Here is a 26,386-nt window from a genome sequence, read left to right as displayed (position 1 = left end):
CCAGGAAACACTGTACTTTTTGTATAACTTCAACTTTGGCTCCATATATATTTCCTCTTAGCACCGCTTTAAGTCTAGCGGACTTAAATACAACAAACACACCCCACTGCTCATCTACAAAACCCCACTAACAGGATTGTGATCTCCATTCAGAGGGCACCCAGCGCCGGACTGGGGGTCCCCATCCCACCTCTGCCTGCTCCCCTCTTCCAAGTCACCACTCTGCAGGGCTGTCCCGTGTCCGTGAGGTTGGATGCTTGTCTCCCATCAGCTTCCCCATCTTTTTTTTGACCCATCAGCCCAATAGCTATGAGTATTGAAATAAGACACTAAACCTCTATGTTGAATTAATTAATTTCCTTTATTTATATATAGGAAAGGCAATAAAAGAATACGATAGAATATGCCAGAGATTTGATCCCAAGTGTCCTCTCCAGCAGACTTTCTGCTCGCATTATCTGTAGCAATGTCTGTGCTTCACCTTTTCCTCCACGGCAACACAATATTCCCACCCCAATACCCCACGGTCAGGATTAGGCCCTGCACCCAGGACCTAAGGCACAAGTCTCTGCCACTTGAGCTAGAGAAATCTCTACTACAGGCGCAAGGGAGGAGCAGGCAGGGACAACGGCTGGGGGGGACATGGGAGGGAGCCGTGGCCCTGTAGACGTGCTGCCCAGGGCTTGGGTTGGCCTCCTGCCACAAAAATCAGGCCCTGTCCCATTACTGACTTACATAATACATTGGTTTACATAGTATATATTTATACTGGGTTGATATAATATATCTGGTTGGGCTACTCCCCTTGCAAATCAGCATTTTAAAAAAATACCTAGTGGGGTTAGGAGGGGTTCTATCATTTGCTGCTCAGTTCAAGGTATCCCAAAGGAAAGCCCAAGTTTTAAAGGGCAGATCCAGCCCAGAAAGCCATGAGATGACAGCAGCAGAAAGAGGCTAACCGAGTCCTAAAGACACTTCTGGAAAAACAGCTATGTGTCTGCGCCTGCTGTGTACACTAACAGCATCCAGAGGTCACCAGTAACACAATGGGGCCTCGCTGGAGCCCAAAAAACCCTGAATGGTCCATGTCAGTCTCTCTTGGCTGGAGGGGTTTGTGTCCCTCAGTCTCTTTTGGGTGGTTTGCAATGCTGCGTAAAATCCCTCTGGTTGACCTGCCACTGCTCGCTGTGACCAAGCAGGCTTGCAAGCTCACCGCCCCACCAGATCATCATTGCCACGTTGGCTGCTTGGCATTTTTCAGCCTTTTCAGCCTTTTTCTACCTCCAGAGGTGTGTCAAGGTGGGTTTTCAAAACCACATTAAAAAAAAACCCAACCAAGCAGAGGTCCCCCCCAAACCGACTTGGCGCCACAGGAAGGGATGTGCATGGGACATCTCCATCCCTGCCGCCCTGCTGGGTCCACCTTCATCCCCGTTCCTGTCCCCGTCCCTTCCCCAGGCTGGTGGCACGGCTCACAGCAGGCAAGACACGGCTACACTGAAGCAAAAGGGCACTTCTCTGAGCTGTCAGCAGTTGCTCATCTCCGCGTTAGCTTAGTTACATTAAGGCGTGAAGACCAAGTGCATAGGAAGCGGTGGGACCCTCCGAGCGCCTCCAAATCAGCCCCTGAGTCCTTTTCCATTGAAATGTTCCCCAAATCCTCCTCCAAGATGCTCACTGTCATCAGGGTGAGGAAAAGGAGCCTCTGGCTTCGGGTTGGCCCCGTGGACATTGACTATCCAGTTTAACCAGTTGGCTAGAAGACGAGTCCATGAAAGGAGCCGGATCCGCCGCCGCCCGCCGCTGGGCTGCAGCCCCCGGATGAGCTGTCATCATCCTTGTCCCTGTCAAAGTCTCTCCACCACAGCGGGGATTTCGGCAAGGCAGAAATGTAGGCGGCTCTGTTCCTCGCTTCTTTTTCCTGCTCCTGGGAGAAGGAAGGGGGAGAAATAACACAAGGATATCCGCGGCTAAATGACCCGGGTCAGGGGATGCACCCACCTTCCCTGAGGAGCCGGGAGCCTGTTTGGTTGCCTCTGGGAGCCTCCTCCAAATTAAACCTGGGTGAGAAGGCCATGTGCTCATCCCTAGAGCTTGGCGGGAGGGACACAGCAAAGCATTGCATCTCTCCAGCGAACAAAAAACAACCCTTCCATGTCACCTCTGGGAGAGCAGAGACCCCCCCCAGATTCCCCCGGGTGCTGCTCATGTCCTGTGGGACACTGCTGTTTGGAAAGCATTCAACTCCACCAGTTGAATGAAATCTGTTCTAGTTTGTATTCCCAGCTCGCCCATCTTTCCCAGGCGCTTAGGAGAAAATTTCAGGCAGAGCTGCCTGGGGCGAGCAACAGCAAGTCAACCCCGAGCACAGCCACGAGGTGTCTTGGACCAAGCTCAACGCCCAATTTCATCAGGAAACTGCAACCTGTTTGTACCTGGGTGCTGAAAAGGAAAAGGGATTTGGCTTCGGGGAGCGGGTGGGTGTCTGCACACCTGGATTTATCCGCAGGACGCGACCCTGCTGCTGCCCGGATGGGTGGGAACACGGCCCGTGAGCTGGGCAGCCGCAGGATCGCACCCTACTGTGCACAGCAGCAGGAGTTACCTGCAAGTAGAGGATGTTATCTTTGGAAATGGCTTCCATCAAGTCCTTATGGAGGGACGGTTCGCCGTGCAGGCGGCCGGCCTCGGCCAAAGCCTCGTGCAGCAGGCAGCTCTGCCTGCCTGGCCGCTGCCTGTAGAAGAGGACGTAGGCGGTGTCCTTGGGGAAGAAAGAGGTGACGTTGGTGACCGATTCGAAGGAGGAGAAGGAAACTCTGGTGTCGTTGAAGAGGTACCACTGGATTTCAAAGTCCAAGTGCTTGTCAGAGGCTGGTTTCGGCACCCCATCCCGGGGCTGCGCGTGGGGTACGGTGTCGGTGCACTCCCTGGAGTAGCAGTAGTAGTGGCCGCTCTCGGAGGAGATGCCTGAATGCACCACCACACTGCAGAGGTCGTACACGACAGACATGAAGCCACTTCCCGGGGCAGCCCTGTCCTTCCCATGCTGGCAAACCTCCTCGGTTTCCTCCGGGGCTCCAAGGACGGGCAGCTTGAGCACCACAGGGATGGAGACATTGTCCAAGATCTTCTTCCTCTTCATAGTCCGTGGGTCGAAGGAGAACCGCAGCAGCGTGAGGATGAGGTAGTGTGGACCCTCCGTCAGCTCCGCCACCTTCTCGGCATCCTGCAAGGACGCGCATTTCTCACAGTGGTATTTATTCTCCGCTGTCAGTCTCTCCGGGGATAGAAAATAGTTGATTAAATCTGGAACAGATCTGGAGTCCTTGGGAGCACATGCCTGCTCCCCAAAAGCCGAGAGAGGGTCTTTGGCTGCATCCACACCAACGGCATTGCCACTTAAGGGATTTGCTGGTTTTCCTGGCTCCTGGAAACCCAATGTTTCCACCGGCATCGGTGGGGCTGCAGGGTCTCCAGCCTTGGGGGGCTTCCTCCTGACCCAAGGAGACCCTGTTAGCTGGCTTGAGTTTTCAGGAGGCTCGGTAAACTGTGGGCCAATTTCTTCCACTGGTAAAACAGACGTGCCCCCACGCACGTGCCTGTCCGTCGGGGGAAAAGCCAGCGACAGGTCTGTGAAAGCTTCTTCCCGGGAGGATACATTCAGACACTTCAAGCAGCGGATCTTTGTCATCATTTTACCCCCAAACATCTTCTCAATCAACGTCTTGTTTAAGTAATGATGCTCTACTGCCTGAGACATCAAGCTGGATTCCTTGAGTTTCTGGTAGATCCTTTTTCCGGTTTTTTCTTCTTCATGTAATCTTTGGCAGGGGAAAAAAAGGCTCCGTTATGCACCGATACAACACCAAGAGGTAGTTTCTAAAGTAGGGTTTCTCTTCTTCACACCAAGGAGTTAATCCAGGTTAACCTGCCTGTGCCCAGGGGTCTGGTGATGTGGGAGGAAGGTGGGGAGGATTTGGGCAGGATTTGGGAAGCTGAGGTCTCCATGTGCCATTGACCCCTCACTTCTAGAGGGATCGCTGGGACACCAGAAATTCGGCATTTCTAGGTAAGGGAGAGGCAAAAATCAAGATTTTACAGAGGAGGCTGAGTGGTTTGTCAGGCAAATCTCTCAACTTGGTACAATTCCCTTTGCCTTCAGAGCAAAGGCAGAGATTTTGAAGCTGAACTAAGTTCTGACCTTACCCCTAAGCCAGCCGAAAACAGGGTTTTAGGAAGGAGCCCCGGACCACTCTCACCATCTTTCACCCCAAGCCTCCACTCTCCCAACTCCTTCAGGTCTCAGCCGCTTTCCCCATTTGCACGTGGGTCAACGTTAAACATTACGTCTGGTCTAGGGATGCCATTGTCACCGGGCTCCGAAATCACAGCACGTGCCACGTACCGGTCCAGCAAGTACTTGAGATACTCCGAGCAGTCCTGCTGAGCGCCGGGGGTGAACCAGGGTGGCCAGGAGGCAGAGAGGAAACTCTCAGGTGAGATGGCAGGTCGCTGGCAGGATCACAGAAGAAGAAGTGCTTTTAACCCAGGGGATCTGGTTCTCGTTTCACATAGGGGGATGGAGAGGGAAGAGGAGGATCTTTCTGGCTGCTTCACTAGGAGCAGGGTGTACTTTTGTGCCTGATAAGGTCCCCTTTTTTTTCCCCTACAAGGGCTAATCCCAGTGCATGGGAAGATTTTCTTGGTTTGCTGCAAGCTAGGATGGTAAGGATGAAATTCAGCCATTATTTTACATATACTTCTATAAAATACCCACGTTTTTATTTCTTTCTTCAATTTTAAAATGGTTTATTGGTCTGACCAGAGACTTCTACTTAATTCAGCCTGAATTCAATTTGATGCTCCATTTAATTTGATCAGGATCTCTTTCAGCAAATCCTTTCATTAAAAAAAAAAAAAAACAAAGCAAAAAAATCTACTAAACTTGCACCCGTCATTCTGATCACTGCAGGCAGGTAATCTGCGTTACCAGATAATGTAATCGCTGCTGTTAGGAAGCTGCTGCCTAATTAACATGGAAAAAGACCCATCTTTGGCAAAGAAGTGACTTTAAGAACAGCCCAAAGAAGAAAAATAACTAGAAGGCTATTAGGAAATTAACAGGAAACAATTAACCATAAACTACACAACAAGCAAATGTGCTTCTGTATTTGCTCACCGCAGATCGCAGACACCCTAACCTTCCATCAAAAACTAGGTTTCTCTATGACCAAATATTAAATGTAACAGGTTGTCTATATTTTTCCCCCAAAAGCCATCGGTAGTGACATAATACCACAATGCAACAAGCCAGCTCCATCAGTCAAGGCTTGGAAAGCAGAGAAGCCCAGATGACTGGTTTGACAGCGAGGGAAAATTCACTGGACTTTCAGAATCATGTCTTTCTAGGGACAGAAGGATATATTTTGAAGAGAGGAGCTAGATATGACCTATCTGTATCTCCAGGAGTCACTCATGTTAAAATTCAGGTTTGTCAAGAAAGCATTCATACTTAATTTGTTTAAGGGTGTGGATTTTTTTTTTACTTTCCCTCAAACACAGAGCATTTGGAATCTAAAGAGGGAAGTGGGGGTGTTTGGGTTTTTTTTTTAACAAAAGCACCTTTAAGGCAATTTTCATCAATTGCCTCTGCTTTGCTGTGAACCAAGGGGACAAGCGAGCTGCTCCAGTCTTCTTCCTTACTGCATAGCAAGAAACAAAAACCTCTGCTGGCCACATATGTAAACGATTACCGAATGGATTTAATTGTCAAAACTATTAGTTATTACATCAGTCCAATCCAGGAAGACCACGGGCTGAAGATATGCAGCCTGGTGTGAACACAGCTCCCTTTCATGGGTGATAGGAGCTTGCCTCCTCCACCCCCAAAATTAGCCTCTTTCATATAAACAAAATTCACCCCGTTATAAAAACCCACCAAGATCCACAGCTCCTTATCAGCACGTTGGAGTCGGCAGGAAGCAACTTGGAGACGAGCCTTTCCGCAGCCGACAGTCCAAACAAATAACTAGAACATGAAATAATTACCTGACTGTGCTCCAAAAACGCAAAGAGCCACTGGAGCTTTGTCATCAGGGGCTGGGAGTTGCCCTCAGTTAAATTCAACACTGAATGCCGAAAGCTGCAAAAGAAAAGCAGAGATGCAAACCGTAAGATGGAAAATCAGTGCGGGACACACAACGCTGGTGCGATGAGCAATCCCTGGAGCAGTCCTGAGTGGGAGCAAGGGAGCAAAAACTCACTCCGAAGCCATGAAAAGAGACTGTATGATGCTGTTCATGTAGCAGGTGTTTCCCAAGTTAATTAACCCAATCTTTCCCGTCTCCGATTTGGACGCCAGGCGTGGGTAGAAGCAGGCCAGCTCATTCTTCTGGGAGGTCCAAGCGTTTTGTCCCAAGAGATGTTTAATCCGGTCTTCATTTGGAATAGGAAGAGCCTTGGAAAGAGAGATCTGTGTTACAAATCGTTATCTTTCCACGTGAAGAATCAGTAATGGGCAAATGCAAAACTCCTCTGCTGGAGGTGTTCACACAACTCATTTCCCCTGCTCTTCACATGAACATGCATCCATGCAAGGAAGTGTTTAGCTGCTAGTATTAGTCCGTTAGAGGCATTCAAGATTAAAGTTACAGCTAAAATGCACAGGCACGATCCAGACTTCACAGAATCACAGCAGGGAACAGAATCACAGAATCACTAAGGTTGGAAAAGACCTGTAAGATCATCAAATCCAACCATCAGCTAACACCACCATGCCCATTAAACCATGTCCCACAATGCCTCGTCCACACATTCCTTAACTTCTGTGGGCCCACCCTAAGAGAAGTATCTTCCCTCAACTTGCCTACATGGGGCTCAAACTCAGAATTTTAAACCTTTTCTTCTACCACAATTTGAGGTGTTGAGGTTAGGACATCCCTACCAGTAGGACAGTGCCTCTGCACTAGGCTGCAAACTAAGACACCATTTCCATATGGAAAACAGAAAAATGGCCGAGAGGTGCGTGTCTTACTTTAACCGCTTCTAGGACTGGTTCGTAGAGATCTGGAAATCCTGAGAAGCGGAAGAACATGCAGTGGATGAGCTCGGCCAGCTGCTCCAGGGAGCTGGTGGCAGAGTTGGAGTCTTCCTTCTTCAACGAGACCACCAGCCTGGGGATGTGAGGGAGCAGCTGGAAAAGGAAGATTCACCGTATCAAAAATGGTTCCAAATTACCTGCAGAGCTTTAAGACGCATGCAGGGGAATGAAATTCACCCCCAGGGTTCTGGAGTCAACAGGCGTTGAATTCAGTCCCATGCTGGACTTCATCCTTCACCCTACAAACTCAACAGCAACTCTTCTGTTGACTTTAGTAGTGCAAATGCTATAGATCTTAGAGTGTTTCATGTTGCATGACACCTCCAGGCTTGTGCTGCTGCTTTGCCGTGCTGTGATTACCATTCTTTGTGCAGATCGATCTCTACTAAAACACACTCCCACGGTGGAAAGGAGCGTTATATGCTGACTGCCAAGTGCAGGGATTCAAACCTACAAGATAGATGAATTAGCCTACAAGAAGTGTTGTCTGGTGTGCTGTATTTGATTTTATACTGTATAAACTAAATTGGAATTGGTATGGTCGGATGGGTGGCGACAGGCACGTTAACAGCACATTTGCTATTTTGCTTTCATCTAGGAAATTTAAAAATGAACAATCAGACGCAAACACAAACGATACATTGCTCACGTGCACCCTCTGCTGACAGCTGCACAGAGAATTAGTAACCTACTCCCAACCCTGCAGATGTGCTAGAGTGTCCCTGGGCACTTGCGCAACTTTTTTCATATTTATATTTTATGTGATTTTTTACCCCAGAACAATTCTGGAGTAAAGTCTCAGGATTCCCAGTCCAGCCATTTCCTGGTGATCCCTTCCTCCCTTCTTCTTCCTCTCTCTTTCTTTCTTCCCAAAATGTTGGTAATTTTAACTACTTCCTTTCCATCAGAAAAGTTTTGTTGAGGAAGCAAATGAATCCCACTGCCATGTTATAAATCAATATTTTGCCAAGCTGTGATGGGAACAATTCTCAAAACTCTTCCAAAGAACCAGGGCAAACACAAGAAGATAAGAAGCAAGACAGGTTTGTGCCCCGTTTTTTAAAAATAGGGGAGGAAATTTGTGCTCGCTGGGCTGCAGATGGAAACTTAAAGCCGAGAGCAACTGACAGCTTTTGGAGTGTTTCAAATTTTGGACATCCAACTGAAGACAATCCGTTGGAATGGTCCTATTTTTAGAAACCAAAGAGTTTCTCAAGAAATGCATGCTCATTTAAAGTGTCTCCAGCCGAGGAACAAAAAAAATCAGTTGAAAATGTTGGCTAGCTTTACTTTTTTCCAGCCTTATCTGTTAATTCTGTGAACTTTAGGTGAAAAGCCAAATGTAAGGGCTTTAATGAAAAAAGTATAAAATCAAACACTAATAGGAGTAATTTTCCATTACTGCTTTTATCAGTTCAATCATTGCAAGCATGCTTTTGCCTTCAACTCTGTTTTTTAGTTACAGCATTCCAGTGGCAACACCGACAAGAAGCAGAGCCATGCCTTAGTGTCAATAGCAAAATAAAATATAAAACATCACTGTAAAAAAGAAAAGAGGAGATTCAGATGCTGCTGAAAGTGGTTTTTTGTCTGTAACAGTGGAGAACTCATAAAGCAGAAGTGCTCTGATTCAGTCTTCAAGTCTTACGGCGCTGATGCTGTGCAATGCTTGGAAAGATGTCCCATCACTTTAAGAAATGGTAATGGGTGCCATGTATTGGTGACAGTTTGAAGTCACATGTGGGATGGGGCCAAGTGGGTCCAAGGGACGGTCAGGCACCTGCTTAGGAAACAGCAAGGGCTGTTTAAGAATATATTGCCCGTCCTCCGCTGCCTGAGCCCTCTGAGACGCTCTCAGTGCAAAGGCTTCGCCTAATGCATCCCAAAGCCAGAGTGGCAACATCTACAACACCTCAGCTGAAAGGGTGGGAACAAATATGTGGCTGCATCTTCTAAACCTGACCCCGAAACTACATCCTGCACCAGCCTGGGTCAGTGTAGCCCTGTTCACCTTCCTGCCCCAGGCCACCCCTCCACCTCCTCCCCTTTCCTTCTCCAGGCAAATGCAATAGTGCAGGTTTGTGGTTGACCCAGACCAAGCTGGGCAATACTGACCATCACGATTTTCTGCTAGGCTGGGTTTCACCTGGGCTCCTTTTACAACACGGTTCAGCACACAGCCGTACAAACGGCTCAGCACAAGGGAGAGTGGCTGGGAGAAGCAAGCGGTCTAAGAGCAAGAGCAGAGGGAAGAGGGGAACCTCCTCTTCCACCTGCAGGGCTGGCAAACACCAGGTTAAAATGGCTGCAAGAGCAACACAGCTACTGCTGAGAGACCCTCAGTGTGGCTTGACAGGCCATCCAATATGTTTGCATTAACTGCATCCTCGGCTGGTGGGCTTTGAAGTTGAGAGAGGACCATGGGGATGCACGTGCCCGTAGAGACCACTCCTCCAGCTGGTAGAGCACCGCAGAAAAAAAGCGGAGCATGCACACATTGCACACATTTCAAGCCTGGAAGGGCCAAGCCCCAACCAGCTTTATACTGGTTTATCCCCAGAGATGAGCCATCCAGCTGATAAGCCTCAAGAAAAATGGGAGGAACCATCAGAGGAGAAAGCAGAGCCTCGCTTCTCCTCTGCACCTCGCTCTCTGACATAGGGTGGTTGCTCCGTGTGGGGCAACCAACTCCTTTTAGGCTTAGGACTTGCCTCCACATCTCAGCACCAGTTGTGCAGTGCCCAAAAAGCTGTTTAGGCTGCAGGAGAGGATGAGCAGCTGCCAGGACTGGCTGCAAGCGGACAGACAGGGTTGGGTTTACACCACTCAATGAAATCAAGCAGCTGAGAAAAATATTACCTAATATCTCAGCACCTTAGGCTCTCTCCCACCCATATTGCCCCACGGCATGGTTACATTCAGGGTGATGCCCTCATCTAAGTGCCAGACACAGCCTTACCAAGTGAAACGCCTCGTGGGAGTGCTGGAAGCTCAGCAGCATGTACTGCAGGACGGACAAAGCCCCCTCTCTCACGATGGGGTACAGCAATTTGGAGAAGACCTGGTGGGGGAGAAAAAAAACAGATGAGAAGGCAGGATGGCACCGCAACATGCATGAGAAGGGGCCAGCAGGAAGGAGAGGCACTGGACATCTACCACGGCTGCTGGGCTGTCCCTACTCCACGCTGGATGTCAAAGCAAGCAGCCTACAGCCAGTCCTCCAGAGTCATCTCCTGTCCAGAGCATGGCCTCAGGGCATCCTAAAAATACCCTGTGGGTTATCCTCACTCTTTCAGGCCTGTGCAATGCCTGGCACAGCGAGATGCAGAGCTCTGTAATACTGCTGCACCTCCGTACCTCCTGACGGACGAGGCTGTGCAAGCACAGAGCGATATGCTAGTTTTTTCTAAAATATGCCTCTTCTGTTTTATTGTGATATCTGGAACTTTATCAATAACCTTTCAGGCAAAGAGGTAGAAAGCAAAGGCCTTTTTCAAAGGCTAAGTAATGATATTTATCCTACTTTACAGAAAACAGCTTAAGTTGACAATGCCCTCTACCCCTTTCAGACCATACTTCTGAGAGTTTCCAAGAATCACATGTTATTTTAAGGTCTGTGTCCCTTTCCTATGTATTAACAATGAAAGGAAAGATAAAGAAAAGCCGGAGATGCTTGGCTACTCTCCCACTGCTCAATGCACATGGGGGATCACAGGGACAAATGAAGTTATTGATAACGTTCCAGTACTGATAATTATGGTATTGATAACTCCTATGGTGACTTCCACTGGAGGCTCAGTGAGGTGTTCTCCACATCTTACGAAGGAGGGAAAAGCAAGACCACAGCGTGGAAAATGTTTTTGAAGTGGCAACCAATTTCAGTGCTTGGTCACGTGTTTTTCAGAGAGCAGCAAGCACTCACTGCTGAAACAGGTGATGGCAATGGCAGTGGGGGCTTTATCTGCGCTAGTAAATGAACAAAGGCCAGGGCACAGGCTTTAAAACTGACCTGTGAGTCTGTGGACTGTTAACACGCTCACTGGTATGTATTTTGCCCATGCCAACCAGCACTGATCCAGGAACAGTTGAAGGACAGTGTGTCGCATTCCCAAAGGCAGATTGTACAGGAGCTCCATAGTTTGGGAAGAAAACTGGTTGGTTGGCTTGAAAATCTTTGGCTTATTTTATTTCATAACCTTTATAACACCAATACCTTTGCAAACCAAGACCTAAAGAACTGCGGGTTGTTCTGGAGAACATCATTCCTGATCACAAAACCAGCACCAGCCCACCACCTCACACACAGCAATGCAGCATTCGCAGAGGGTGCAGGGAGGACAATGGTCCCTTCAAAACCCCTTTTCTCTTTTCTATACATCTCGAGTCACATCTCATCCTCATTCAGTTGAGAGGCAAGAAGATAGCTCAGGTGCGAGGAGAAGTCTGCTGTTCATATTTGCGTTTAAAAGAGCCTACTGACCTTTTCAATTTTCGAAAGAGTAACTTCAATCAAGATGCTGAACTTTTTCACTGCAGCCAAACCCTTCAGCAGAGCAATGATCCACTTGTCTATGTTCTTTCCCAGGGGCCAGGACACCCAGTCGATCATCCTGAAATGAAATACAAACTCTTAAAGTAAATTTAAAGCACATAGTGTGAAAGCCAAGCTCTGCTCTGGGTTAAACCCCCTCCAAATTTCTGTCCAGTCAGTGGGATGACCAAGTAAGAGATGGACTCCACATAAGGCATTTCACATGTTATTCAAAGCACCACAGAGCCTGAAATTGAATTACCCCAATGTCACCGGCACGCTGTGGCTCATCAGAGGACCTGACCCAAGTCCGTAGAAGAAAATGGGGATTTCTTCCACTAACTTCAGTCAACTTGAGTTTGAGTTTTTAACATCAGTATGGTGTTCTATATACCACAGCTCTGCTTTGTGGATTTTCTAATGTATCTTCCAGAGGAGACCGTAGAAGGACAACCTCTGTTTTTAAAGAATCATAAGGCAGATCTAAAGGAGTAGTGATGGATATCTGTATCTGCGTGAGGTGTCGATCGAGGTCTCTGCATTGTCGCCATTAGAGAACGAGCGATACTAGTATGATCTCTGCATTGTTACTGGTGAGGAAAAACCACTCAGATTCAGATCTTTAAAATTCTCTGTGTGGGAAATATTCATGTCCAAAAACACATTAAAAAAAAATACTGGTAACCCTGATAGAAGCCAGATATTTCTGAATGTCACAGCTAACCGATTTCTTCTATAGCCACTCAACCAACATGTTGTCATGTTTCTGCAAGTAAAAAGCACTTTACAGAGGTCACTTACTTACAAAAAAAATAACCTCAGACTGAGCGATGACAGGTTGTTTCTGTTTAAACAAAAATGGGAAGTAACTAAGGCTTGGGATCTCCAAGGGTCAAACTTTGCCAACCATTTCAGTACCTTGGATTTGAAGATGTCCCAGATCTTCTGTCTCCCACCTCAGTCCAGCTATCTTACCCAACCAGTCCCTTTTGCTTGTCAATCTGTATCTTGTGCAAAATATATGAAGGGAACACAGATAACTAACCACCACAAGGCAAAGAGAAGGAATAAATGAAGTCTACAATGAACTGGAAAAATAAAAGGCTAGCCAGTAAAGAAAGCTTGAAGAGCAAAATATGTTGGGATGTTGAGAAATACCAAGAGTCAAGCCAAGTTGGATAATTGGGCAAATAGCAGAAAAGCTTCCGCAGACATTTGCATCAGAGGAGAATAAGGAAAGCCGTGCAATCACTATATACAGAGGATGTGATGGTGATTAAAGATATGATATGACCTCTAGATGTGACTTCCAAACTAAACACATCCTCTGCCTCTGTTTTCAGCAAGAGGAAGGAATTGATCAGGGTAACAAAGAGGAGGCAGATAAAAGATTTGAGAATGGAAACAAGAGCGATGACAGCTGATATGAAAGCGAAACATAAAGAGCTCACGAACTCCAAGCAAGAGGAGGTGGCTATTTCCTATCAAGTAAAATTCAACTCTGGTGAGTTTTAATGACTCTATTAACTTTGGCATGCTGCTTTATGTGAGAAGAATAGGAAGACAGTTCCTATAATGAAGACAGGCAATGAGGGGATGCCTGGAAAGAAGGGATAGTGCACCACAGGGTGTGACCATAGGCGCCAAAGCCAGGTTTGTCGGGATATATGAATTTCTAGTCAAAGGGCAGAAGTAGATCATACCTGACTGGGTATCTATCTGTAAGGAAGTTACAAGCAACTTTCTTCAGGATCTAATTGTGTTAGCACAAACATCCTGAACATGGCTGTGAAATTTTTGATGACGCAAAGTTGAGAGGCATCATCAACACAAGAGGAGGATCACAGTATCGCAAGGAAGATCCTGAGGATTAAAGATGTAGAACTGGAAGGAAATTTATTTATTCAAAATGCATGCAAGGTACAAGAAAAGGATGCTACGTGACAGTAACTCATCTGCTTGAAGACAACCAGCCAGACACCAGGTGATTAAAAGTTCCCAGTGTGACTGTAGCCATGGAAAAGACAAGCACCATGCTGTGGTGCAGAAGAAAAGGTGTTTTCTATTGCAAAACAATGACCTCTCAAGCTGTGGTCTAAGACCATGATGAACCGCACCTGGAACATGGTGCACAAACCTCACCATCCTTGTCACAAAAAACACACAATCATTAAGGTTGGAAAAGACCTGTAAGACCATCAAGTCCAACCATCAACCCAACACCACCATGCCCACTAAACCATGTCCCACAATGCCACGACTACACGTTTACACATTTTTCGAACACTTAACACTTAATGTCTAAGACCAATGAACTGAAGTGGGAGCAGGTGTTGAAAAAGCCTGTTAAGGTGATCAGGGAAATGAAGAACCTTTCCTGAAAAAAAAGCTTAAAATAACCTGGCTTGTATAGCACAGCCACAGGAAAGCAGAAATGGGAAGGCGCTGCTCTGCCTGCATACATTGAAGCTATAAACACCAGGGAGCTATTTCAGCTATTTATGTTGGCGTAAGATCAAATGATCTATAAGATGGCCAGAAATACATATAGGCTGGCTATTAGCAGAGAGATTCAAACGATTAAAGCAACCCAGTGGTGGAACAGTTATGAAAGAAGAGCAGTGGGAGCAAAAGCCCTTCCTGCTTTGAGGAGCCTAGTTGAACATTCATGAAAGGGGTCTGTAATGCCTATAAAGCAGGGAGATGGATTCAGGGATCCAAAGGCCCCTCTTCTTTTACACAGGCATAAAATAACCCTGTCCACTATAAGCTATTTTTTACCAGCACTACTGGCTAAGTTACAGTCCTGCCTACGTTGCTACAGTAGGAAGAAATTAATTTTTAAATTTGCATTGCACTTTCCACATTGCAAGATCCAGAAATGTTTTGGAAGCCAGGGCCCTAATTTTCCAAAGGAGCCATTGATTTGGCATGCTAAACTTTTAAAAGCTCAGATCCTGATTTTCAGAGGTAGCAAGTGCCTGCATCGCTGTGTGACGGCAGATGCCTTCTTCATCTGGACTTGGGCTCTTTGAAACAGATACACTCCCAGGAAAACAAAAATGAAAAAAAAAAAAACAAATCAGTGAGTACTTCTGAAGTCATGGATGCACATTAATAGAGTTTACCTGAAAAGAGACAAACTCTAAAATAATCTAAAAGAGATTGTGGAGTACACTTACACCAGCAGGTGCCAGGCTCACTTTTTTTTTACCACTCTTTGTTCTTTAAACGCTCGATCAGAAGCTCCACCACCCCCCATCCAGTTTATTTCCCTGCTAATAACTCCCAAACCCAAACTTTGGAGGAAGAGGCTTCTGTATGCGACCAGTTTGTCAGTATCCTAAGCTGAAAGATCCTTTCAACTTGCACTTTTTCCTTTGATTTTCTAGGCATGGAGCACACGCTCATTGGAAGGCCAACAGTCGTGCAGTTTTCTGGGGCACCTGTCTGCCATAAACGCACCGCCAAAACTTCCGCATTTCTCCTAAGTGATCTTAATTACATTTTGCAGGCTCTGCTTAATGTTTGGCTAACTCTGAGTAATCATTTACTCATCCTTCTGCGTGACAAAGAATGTTTTAAGGAATGATGCAATTGATTTTGCATCCTCTATATTTAGACACTGGCGCTCTTAGAGGATTTATCACCTGCGGTTCGCAGCAGCAGGTTCCCTGAGGGAGAAAAAGATGGAGAAGAGGGTTAAGAACTGAACTGATAACTTAATCTTTTGTCTTTGGGAAAACCATGACTTGCCCCAGCAAGTCAAAGAGAAGCAACGCTTTTCTGCGCACATAAAATTCCCATCAGGAATAAAGTGTGTTTCTGTCATATAACCTTATTGGGGGGACACAAATCCTATAATAAGAAGAGGAAATGAGATGTTTCCAGTGAGAGTCAAGTCACGTCAGCTCCCTTGGGTTAAGCGCGTGCGCTACTGCATGTGAACGTCACCCATTTCTCTAAGGAAAGCATTGGTTGAAGATACTCCTAAGCAAGTCTGGAGTAAGGCACTGGAGCACAGAGGCGCCATAGGACTTGGACACAAGTGTGCAAGGAAGACCTGGTGGTGCCAAAGAGGGCACTGGCTCTGCAAAGACCAGATCTAACATGTCAGGTAGTATTTTACCCACTACTCTTCATCATGCCTTGACAAGGTCTCCGTTGACTCTGCCTGCAGAGAGGGCAGGGATAAACATTATACAGCATGACAATCCAGACCAGCAGCACCACATTCATCTGACAAAGGTCAAGGTGGGATTGTTGAAACAGTTGGGCATACCTCCCTCTCCAAGATTTTCAGCTGTGACTGGCGATTTAGGATGATGTCCTTCTGAAGGGAGACGGGAATCAACATGAAATTCTGTAAAGGGGATTTTGTGAAGAAAAGGCCCTCAACAGCTTCTGGAAAAAAATCAAAACTCTTCAAGATATCTTATGTTGGGCGTCCCATAACACTATTTATTTCTAAGAAAAAAGAAACCAAATCAAACCAAACAAATATAATCATCATCATCATCACATCTTTATTCTAGTTCTCTAGGCCCTCAGGGCTGGAAGGAAGGATCCAGAAATTCCCTTTTTCCCCACACACTCCTCACAAGACAGCACCAGCCAAATTGGTTGAATTGACTGAGTGAAGCTTTGTGGCAGGTTTTAGTCTGAACTGAGAATGACATTGACTAAGGCAGCTTCTCCTACCTGCCGATGGCCGTCATCATTTGCACATCTGTGATGCTGTCATCGTTGGTTAGGTTCCTTATGACGCCATCCATGAGCTCCAGAGGAACAAACTGGACCACACTGGCCAAGGCGTTGGATGGCACTTCCTGCTCCTCTGCAAGACATGGATGAGCGCCAGCAATTAAGATGTTAGTCGCCAGGAAAACCAGGCACATGAGATCATTTCTCAGCTCTAAAAGCCAAATCATTTCTGCCTACGTAAACGGAGCAGACAGTCAGCTGGCGTAAACAAGCAATGTGGAGTCCGCGCTTCGCTGTGCTAGGAGGACAATTCCCCAGATCCCAGTGTAGCACATAACGAGGCTGGGTCATAGCAGATGGGCTGTTGCATAGTGCCGCACACAGCCCAAAGGGAGGAAGAGATCAGAGGCACAAGAGTGTTCTTGGGCCAACCCTGGGTCCCAGATTCCCTCTGCGTGCTCTCTTTATGCTAATTACTGCAAATAATTGCAATGGGATGCGACTGCAGGTTTGCCTGCCTAGAGCACCTTCCAAAGCATGAGGCTTTCATACAGAGGGCACCAAAATACCCATCTCCTTGTGGGCTTAGGAATAGCTGGAGGAGAAGCTCACCTGCCTGCAGAGAATCCAGCCTTTCATGGCACTGGCACCTCCAAAAATCTTCTGAGACCCTCTGTAACAACCTAAAGGCCCCAGAAGTTGGATAAATATTTTCTGTCCCACCTTAAGATACAACTACCCTCCAGAGAGATAGTAGGGCTTCCTACCTCTAGGTCAGTGAGAAATAACTCCTTAGCTTTGCTCTTAGTTTCTGGTAAGGAGCAGGCTGTGGGGTCCGATCAAGTCAGCCATAAGAGAGTGACGTTTCTAAAAGCTTTCAAGTCCCACTCTAACCTACTGCAGATAAGGTGCTTTCCATTAAACCCAACTGATGCTGGGAAGTGCTGAACATACAAACTTGTGCTGCAAATATTTCAACCCAGTTAACAACTCCTGTGTACAGACTCTGTGTGGTTTCAGGGGATATTGTTTTCCTAGCCTGAAGCCCTGGGTAACTTTTAGGTACACTTACATGTTCATTATATTTCAGCTGTGGCTGCATTTCTGGAGTGGATGAGAACCATGCAAGACGTCAAACTAATCAAATTTTATTTCATCAGAGACAACATTTACATTCTCGGCATTTTTTTCTTTTTTAATTACCTGTTGAAGAAATGATAGTGAACAGCTCCTTCAAAGAGGGCAGGATGGCTGAGGTCTGAGTCCTCCAGATCCTCTGCAGCAGACCGCTCACTTTGTTCACCTGCTCCAAAAACTCCATGATGTCCTCTTCCCCCTCGGAGACGCACTGGAACTGCCCGATGCACCGGATCAGCTGCTGACAAAACAAGACCTGATGTTTGCCCATGGGAATGCACTGAGGATGCTGGGTTAAGAGCTTGCTGATCTTTGCACACTGCTTGGGGCTGGGCCTCTCGCAGACTTTCCGGAGCACCTCGATCCTCAATAAGCTGAAGATGCTGTTTGCTGATGGGCTTTCCAAGACAAACTGCAGTCCTAATTGGATATAATCAAGTACATAATGGCTTCTCTTCCCCATAGGTCCATAGCCTTCCTGGAGGAGACTCAGCAGGAAGCGGACATTGAAGAACTCCTCAAATTCCTCCGGGTGGTAGTGGCCATAGACCTCCAAAACCTCTTTCCCAATCTCTCTTTTATACTTGGTGTCCCCCGTGAGATAAAGCTTTGTAGACAGCTCCAGCATGGACCAGCATTGCTCACTGTCCATGGGCTGCTTCGCTGCCTCAATGACACGCCTCACAAGCCCTTGCTTCACGTTGTTGGGGTATGAGGACATCACCACAGCTTCCAGTATCTTATCCATCTCTGCTCCCAGCTGCTGAAAGAGAGGAACAGAACAGCAGATTAGTTCAATCAGGGTCTGCTGAGCTTGCCCAGGTTGGCAGAGAGAAGCCAAAGAAGCAGAGCTTGAGAGCTGTCTGGGACCACTATGAAGATGATAATTTTTGTGCCCTTTTCATGGTGGTATTCCGAGGGATACAGAAAAATTTCCACTCTGGTGATGTTCAACTGAGACTAAAGCCCCAAAACTGACTGACTACATACAAATAAAGAACTTCTTCAGACTAATCACACACTTGAGCATTTTTGTCTTGTAAACAACTGACTACAATCTCACACTTGACCCTAGGGATGGATGAGCTCCCTCTCCTCGATGGGTTCAGCAATTCAAGAAGGTGCCCCACGTTTCACAAAATCCAATCCCCACTGGAGACGGCCTGCCACAGACCCCCGGAGGGGCTGAGTGGGGAATTAGGGGAGCCAAGGTCTTCCCCTGGTGTCTGCTGGCTCAGATGTCCTGAAGAGGCAAAGATACTCCCGATGATTGTCTTCACATTCAGGGAAGGAGAGAAAAGCCTCAAGAAGCAGAGATGGGATTGCAGCCTCTCTGTGCAATAGCAGGGGTGTATGTTTGACATTTACGCCGTGCTGCCAGTGACCCCGGCTGAGTGCTGCAGTCTTGGCTGCTCCCCAGGGACCTGCCGCATTTGTATGCAGGACCAAAGCGAGAGGGGAAAGAAACTGCAGAGTCAGGCAAAGTTTCCTATTCATCACAGCCTGAATTTACCAGCAATAAAGCGTTAGAGGAGAGAGTGCTTAAAAAAAAACCTCAAGGATTCCCCTGGAAGAGGTCAGAACATTTATAGCCAGGTGTTGGATGCACTACTGCACAAGAAACCCCGTTACAGAGTGATAAAATCAGACAGCCAGGATTTCTTAAAATGTATTACAGAGACTACATAAAGGCTCACCCACAGCAGGTCCCCCCAGTGCGACGCACTGCACAAATACGCATTTGGAGAACGTCCTTTCCTGCCTAGAGCCTGAAACAATCTGGAGTGGGGGGGAAAAAGGAAGGTATGTATCATCTTCATTACCTAAATGAGGGATTAAGGCAGGACAGATCCATCCACGCTCATGTGTATCTGAGCAGAAGAATAATCACCACCTTTCCATTCCTCAGTGTCCTAATCTGTGAAATGGGGACAACATGCAGCAATTCCTAGCGGGGTTGGTTGAAACTTCCTTCGTGAGCACTTGGAAAGCATTTGAAGCTTTTCAAGTGGGTAGTGTTATATTAGTGAAAAATATACACACAGGTGGCAGGTACCCCAAGTATGGTTTTCACAGATGACATCCAGAAAGGACCTCAGAGGATGCCATCCAAGGACCATCCCGTCCTTGGAGTAATCCTAATCTGAGCCAGAGAGTATCTTCTCTCCTGGTAGACAGCTGCTTGCTGGTGAGGAAATTAAAAAACATGCCAGATACAAACTTCAAGCTCTGGCTCACAGCTGCTTGGCTGGGAAGCCTTCCCACTCGACTAGACATCACCTCTCCCCATCACTGCTTCCCCCAGAATCTCATAGGATAAAAAAAGCCTTGCACGGTCACGTCCCCATCCAGCAATGACAGCAGCCTACGCTGCAATAGCTCTCCAGGCACCACCTTGGCCTTTCTATCTCCTGCTTGTTGACTCATACGGTCCTCTGCTCATGTGCTGGATTTATTTTTCCCCATCAAGCACCACTACTGCCTTCCCTACATGGTAAAAAGATATGGCAGAGCTGATGCTCCTCATCGCACTGTTTTCACAAGATGATAGAAGACAGGACTCTTGAGGGACCAGTCTGCTTTAAACTGGTAACAAATGAGGACAAGGTAAGAGGAGAGAATAAAAGCCCACAGGTGATGTCTTTTCACCTCAAACACAAAGTACCACAGTGACAGCCAGTACCACAGTTATTTCTCAGGCTGATCTCAAAAGGGGACATGAAGATGGGTCACCCCAGCCTTGCTGCCTGGAGCGTGACTAGGTCTGGTCTGACACAGTGCAGTGAGGACAAGGCTGAAACAAGCTCCCGCCGTAGTCAATAGACAGACAAGTCCCAATGGAGAGTACCTAAGGACTGTAAAGACAAACCATCTTCCTCATTAGGAGATGTCATAATGTCTCGTATTGACATTAGGACTTCAAAGACACGCAGGGAGGACCACGTGAGTTAACCTTGTGGTGGAGGGTTTATGTTCTCCTCACCAACAAAGGACTTTACAATACAAGGTTGGGCTTTAGGTAACAGTCCCACCTACACCTCTCTAACCAGCCCGGCGTCAGCAGGAGGGGACAAACAAGCCCATGTTTCTGTTGTGTATCACAGAATCACAGAATCACTAAGGTTGAAAAAGACCTATAAGATCATCAAGTCCAACCATCAACCAACAAACACCACCATGCCCACTAAACCATGTCCCACAATGCCTTATCCACACATTCCTTGAACACCTCCAGTGATGGTGACTCCACCACTTCCCTGGGCAGCCTGTTCCAGTGTTTCACCACTCTCTCAGGAAAGAAAATTTTCCTAATATCCGGCCTGAACCTCCCCTGGCACAACTTGAGGCCATTTCTTCTTGTTCTATCCCTAGTTACATGGGAGAAGAGACCAACACCCACCTCTCTGCAACCCCCTTTCAGGTAGTTGTAGAGAGCGATGAGGTCTCCCCTCAGCCTCCTCTTCTCCAGACTGAACAACCCCAGCTCCCTCAGCCGCTCCTCATCAGACTTGTGCTCCAGACCCCTCACCAGCTTCGTCGCCCTTCTCTGGACACGCTCCAGCACCTCAATGTCCTTCTTGTAGGGAGGGGCCCAAAACTGAACACAGGATTCGAGGTGCGGCCTCACCAGCGCCGAGTACAGGGGCACAATCCCCTCCCTGCTCCTGCTGGCCACACTGTTTCTGATACAGGCCAGGATGCCGGTGGCCTTCTTGGCCACCTGGGCACACTGCTGGCTCATCTTCAGCCGGCTGTCGACCAACACCCCCAGGTCCTTTTCTGCAGGGGAGCTTTCCAGCCGCTCGTCCCCAAGCCTGTAGCGTTGCATGGGGTTGTTGTGACCCAAGTGCAGGACCCGGCACTTGGCCTTGTTGAACCTCATCCAATTGGCCTCGGCCCATCGATCCAGCCTGTCCAGATCCCTCTGCAGAGCCTTCCGACCCTCCAGCAGATCAACACTCCCGCCCAACTTGGGTACACCAAGCTGGTCCCTGGGCATGGACCAGACAAAGCCAGGATGGAGGATGCTAGCCAGGAAGCCCCTAAGAAAGAGACATTTATAATATATATTACAGTCTTAGAACTACATTAAAACAACATTCAAGTTGCTTTGTAATACGTAATAATAAATATTACAGCCTTAAAACTACACTAAAAGAGTATTCACATATCAAAGGTTAGGAATTAAGATGACTAATTCAACCCCAGCACAGCTCCAAATGCTTCCAGAGAGATATTATTTAAAGGATCTCACATTAACTTTTTTTTTCCCCAGGCCCTGCCTGAAGAATGAATCAGGGTTTGCAGTGAAGGAGACTGGTGTCTGTAAGATCACTGTCTCATTTGTTCCAGAAATTGGAAGCGTGTCATAAATAACCCAGGGAACTGCAGGAGAGGGAAGGACAGTTTCACTGCTGGGAAGCTGAACGCTGCCTTGGAGATCTGGTCCCTGGCTCTCCTCTGTTTAATACTGAAATAAAGAGACTAAATATTCAGATAATCAGGCTTCTATAACGAGTGCTTCTGAAGTGCTTTCTGCACTTCATCTTCCTCACTGGCAATAACAACTCACAGAAAGTTGGGAGGATTGGCTCATTCCTGCTTGTGAAGAGAACCGAGTTCCTGGAGCACACAAGGATGCTGTAGAGGGTCAAAGTGTTAATTATTAATCTGAAGAGCCGCTTTGAGGTTCCCATCTGTTACGTAGCTCACATAAAACAGAAAGTACCCAATATGAGCTTATGAGCTTCGCAGTGAAAAAGAAAAAATCCCATGAAATGGCAAAACTGTTCTGCTCCCCCTGCGAATGATTGGCAGAAGCAACATGGGTAACATCACAGAACCAGGAGGGCAGGGACCTTGGGACGTCTCTAGTCCAACCCTGCACAAAGCTGAAATCAAACCAAGCTGGTCAGGGCTTTGTCCATTTAGGTCTTGAAAACATCCCAGGATGGAGATCAGACAACCAACCTGGGCAACCTGCTCCAGTGCCTAATTAGCTCATAGTAGGAATTTTTTCCTTCTTTCCAGTTGGACAGTCTTGTTTCAATTTATGTCTGTTTTTTTCTCATTCTCCCACCATGCACTGCTGTGAAAAGCTTGGCTCCATCTCCTGAATAACCTCCTTGTAAGCACTGCGGGGGCTGCTATCAGTCAGTCCCTAGCCTTCACCAGTGCAAGGGGTTAGTCCATCCTGGGTGAGTCCATGATGGGTGAGTCCATCCCTGGTGGATCCGTGCCGGGTGAGTCCATGCCGGGTGAGTCCATCCCAAGTGCAGGACTTTGCATTTGTCCTTGTTGAAATCCATGAGGTTCTTGTCAGCCCCAGCCTGTCCTGGTCCTCCTGTATGGCAGCCCTGCCCTCAAGCATATTGACTACTCCCCCAAGTTTGGTGTCATTCACAAATTTGGTGAGGTGAATTTCATCTCCTTCTCCAGGTTGTTGATAAAAATATTAAAAAGAAAAGGTCCCAGGGTAGTTCCAGACAGTTTTCTACCCAATTAGCAGCCCACCCATCTAGACTGCAGCTTCTGTTGTATCTTTGATACAAGGATGCTGTGGGACATCATCTTAAAAGCCTTACTGAAGTCAAAGCAGACAACATCCATGACTCTCCCCTCATCCACAGATCTATCAGTCCATCCTTAAAGGCCACCACTTAAGCCAAGCATGATTTACCCTTGGTAAATGAATGGTGGTCATTCCCAGTCACCTCCTCCTTCACGTGCCCAGACACAGTTTCCAAGGCAATGTGCTCTAAAGCCACAACTAAAACGAAGTATTTCACCAACATTTGCAACAGGCATTGCGCACCATGAGATGTGTCCCTGCAAGGACAGATACCCATCCATGCTCTAGAAACCAGAGAGGGAAAAGAAATATAAGCAAAGAGCAGCATTGACCAGCTTAGCTTCTCTCTCCAAACCAAGTAAACTGCAAAAAAAAAAAAAAAAAAAAAAAAACCAAAACCCAACCTCAGGATCAAAAGTTACCTTGTGCATTGCTTGGGTCTAATCTTCATAATCTGTACTCTTCAGAGGTGTCCTTATATTTCTCTTCTGCCTGTTTTTTCTTTAGTTAGGATTCATTTCAATTGAAGTCTATCCAATTACTTCTAAATCAATTCATTCCCTTATCCCTGCCAGCAGCAGATTTCCAGTAAAGGCTCCTTAGTGGTTTTTGCAGAATGCAGCAGCAGTTCCTGCACCCCAGATCTTACAAAGCTCTGAAAACACAGATCTGCGATGTACCTTACTGTTAGGAAATCTTGGTAATAAATTCAGCACATTTCCTACAATGGCATCATATATAGTTTGATAAATACCACTAAAGGAGGAAAAACATCCCACCATCCAAACATAGACTGATAAATAAAGTGATTTGCTTCTTACTTACAAAGAAGAAGAAATCATCATCTACTTCCCTGAATTCTCTGGAGGCCTGGAAGTACAGAAACAAGACTCACCTTTTATTGTCCTTAACTCCTGCTCAAATGGTTTCTTTCATGTCAGCCAAGACATTACTGTTATTCTTGCTGCATCCTCCAGGCAGCTAAGCAATTAGGGCTCAATCCTGCAGCATGCTGAGCTGCTGCAGTTTGGAAGTGAGGGCACACAGTGCCTTGCTAGAGCACAAAACACTGCACAAAAAATACTGTATTCTTTAAAACGTCTACAAAATTTGCCATGACTTGGTATACAACTTCTTAAAAGGACCAGCTTCTGTTGTCACACACCTCTCTCGGTCTGTTTTCCAGGAACATCAGAGTAATTGTGTGTCCTAATGATTTTTTTGCAGGGAAAAAATGTCCCCTTAATTCATAGGCAAAGGGATTTTTTTTTGGTCCAAAGCACCTGCCTGTTGATCCAGCCAAGGAGGGGAAACCACAGCCTGCAACTCATCATTACCACATCCAATAGATACAGCCTGACCAGCAGGTATCGGACAGTCACAGTCAGTTGTTCTTATTGCTTCGCTATGAGCATTTTTCTAAAAGGCTAAAAAGTCCTCTAAATAACTAGGAAGAAATTGCAATTTCCCTACAGAGTTGGAAATCATCAAACAAAGGCCACTGCTGGGCCCTCATCCATGCTACTGCACCTCCTACTTCTGCCTCCCCGTGATCTAGTATAATTTACACATCTGGTTATACCCTTCATTTAGCTGAGAACTAGTTTTTCTACCTAAATAACCCCAATTAATGTAAGTGATGTGATTCCAATTCAATGATCTTCTGTGTATACAAGCGCTCACAGCGACTTAAAGCTGTGGTTCCTATCTCGAGTCCTCCCAATGACACAATTGCTGCTTCTCTCTTTACTTCTTTCTTAATTATTTCACATCCAGCTACTCATTATTCCCTAAAGCCTCAGCCCACCTTATATATTATTTGCAACGTCATAGTGCCTGGAGGCTTCAACCGAAATAGAGCCCACCAGCCTACAAACAATATCTATAGGAATATGCACAAGGGAATATCTATCTCACTTAAGCGACACGGCAGATATCATTCACGCTGTTGTAGCAATATGAAATATTGAGGCACATCCAGATCAAACGATTCGCTCAAGGAGATGCAATAGGTTAAATATTCGTTTCGAAACAGAAGTGAGACTCTACCCATCTGCAGTCATAACGGAAAAATCACCAGCACAGAAGCCTGGCCAAATTTTTTGCATTTAATTATAATCTGCCTTTCGAAATTCACCTTCTCTTTTCAAGGAGATCACATATTCTTCACTTCCTGTCCCAAACTGCTTTCCAGGGACAGATTGCACTTGTGTTGCGTGTCTCCTACTCACTAGAGCTAATTACTTTTGGCTGGCAAGGCTCTTCGTGCTTTCTTGTCTTCTGTTGTTCTGAATCGGAACTGTCCTTCAGTACAGCACCAATGGAGATTCCCCTTCAGCAGCAGCAGCAGATTTGGAGCAGGAGGTTGTCCCCACGCTCTGCAGGACCTTCCACGCTGCTCGGCAGCTTTCTGTCCTCTCCGGAGAGTAAAGATTTATTTGAGCATCGTCACCCAACCGGACTGTTGGCATCTTGCATGGCTTTGCTGTACGTCAGGAGCTCCGACTCGGGAATAGGGAGTTTCTCTCCTGTGGCCACACACTTTTCTAAGAGGTGCCTAAAAAATAACTAACCAAAAGACACCTATTTGCAATCAGCCTAAATTCAGCACGCAGTAGTCCCTACCTTCACTAAATTCTGTTGATGCTTCAGACCCACAGACCACCGCAGACCCTTTTCCTTTCTTCTGCAGTACCACGTGTTTCATCAATTCCTTTTTCCTCTAAAACATTCTAAGTATGTTTGGCCACACCATACAATTCTATCAGCCATCTCCAAGGGACCTACCATGGCCATAATTCATGGACGACAGTGCTGGGCTGGCTGCCCTACCCAGCTATCTTAGCTGCCCTGCTCTCTCATTTCTCCAGCGCTGCTGCTTTGACCCCTTTGGTGCACACAGCTCCCCCAGTCTCTTCTCTTGCTCTGTGTTTCTTGCTATTAGGCACCCAGTCATCGAATAAAAAAAAAAAAAAAGGCTTTGGTTGGATGTCAAAGCGATCAGCGCAATAATACCAAATAAAGCCCAAGGCCCTGACATTTCATCCTCTCTTTCTGCGGACAGACTCCTCCTCCCAGCTCCGTTCCTCCCCTCCGGTCAACAGCTACATACATGCATCTCTTAATACGTACCGGCATCCTTTCCTAATAAAGCATCTCAAAACCATCACTAGCGTATTATCAGCCACCCTGGCATGGCTGCAGAAAGCAAGGCACAAGGAATTAAATTCCTCTCTCCCGCTGCCTTGAAAACCAGCAGCAGAGAAAGGCACAGAAGGCAGGACTTGCTCTAACCACTAGACCAGCAGTGAAAAACCACTGGCTTTATGGCTAAGCCCAGCAC

At 46.7% G+C, this 26,386-nt stretch overlaps 1 protein-coding gene across 1 annotated transcript in view; it reads right to left on the bottom strand.

Annotated features, from left to right (window-relative positions):
- Positions 1–1,734: 1,734 nt before the first annotated feature.
- Positions 1,735–26,386, bottom strand: part of USP35 (ubiquitin specific peptidase 35) — a 28,488-nt gene continuing 3,836 nt past the window's right edge. The window contains exons 2-11 of the mRNA XM_059823768.1: positions 17,538–18,231; positions 16,332–16,467; positions 11,580–11,709; positions 10,059–10,160; positions 7,034–7,192; positions 6,264–6,457; positions 6,049–6,142; positions 4,406–4,512; positions 2,606–3,821; positions 1,735–1,927 (exon numbers count right to left, since the gene is read on the bottom strand). Of these exons, the coding sequence (XP_059679751.1) occupies positions 1,757–1,927; positions 2,606–3,821; positions 4,406–4,512; positions 6,049–6,142; positions 6,264–6,457; positions 7,034–7,192; positions 10,059–10,160; positions 11,580–11,709; positions 16,332–16,467; positions 17,538–18,219 (2,991 nt within the window). The 5' untranslated portion in view covers positions 18,220–18,231 and the 3' untranslated portion in view covers positions 1,735–1,756. The remainder of the gene's footprint in view (positions 1,928–2,605; positions 3,822–4,405; positions 4,513–6,048; positions 6,143–6,263; positions 6,458–7,033; positions 7,193–10,058; positions 10,161–11,579; positions 11,710–16,331; positions 16,468–17,537; positions 18,232–26,386) is intronic.

This window comes from Gavia stellata, chromosome 1 (assembly GCF_030936135.1).
Source record: "Gavia stellata isolate bGavSte3 chromosome 1, bGavSte3.hap2, whole genome shotgun sequence".
NCBI lineage: Eukaryota > Metazoa > Chordata > Aves > Gaviiformes > Gaviidae > Gavia > Gavia stellata.
The sequence above is the reverse complement of the archived record's forward strand: the minus strand, read 5'-3'. Positions and strand labels throughout refer to the sequence as shown.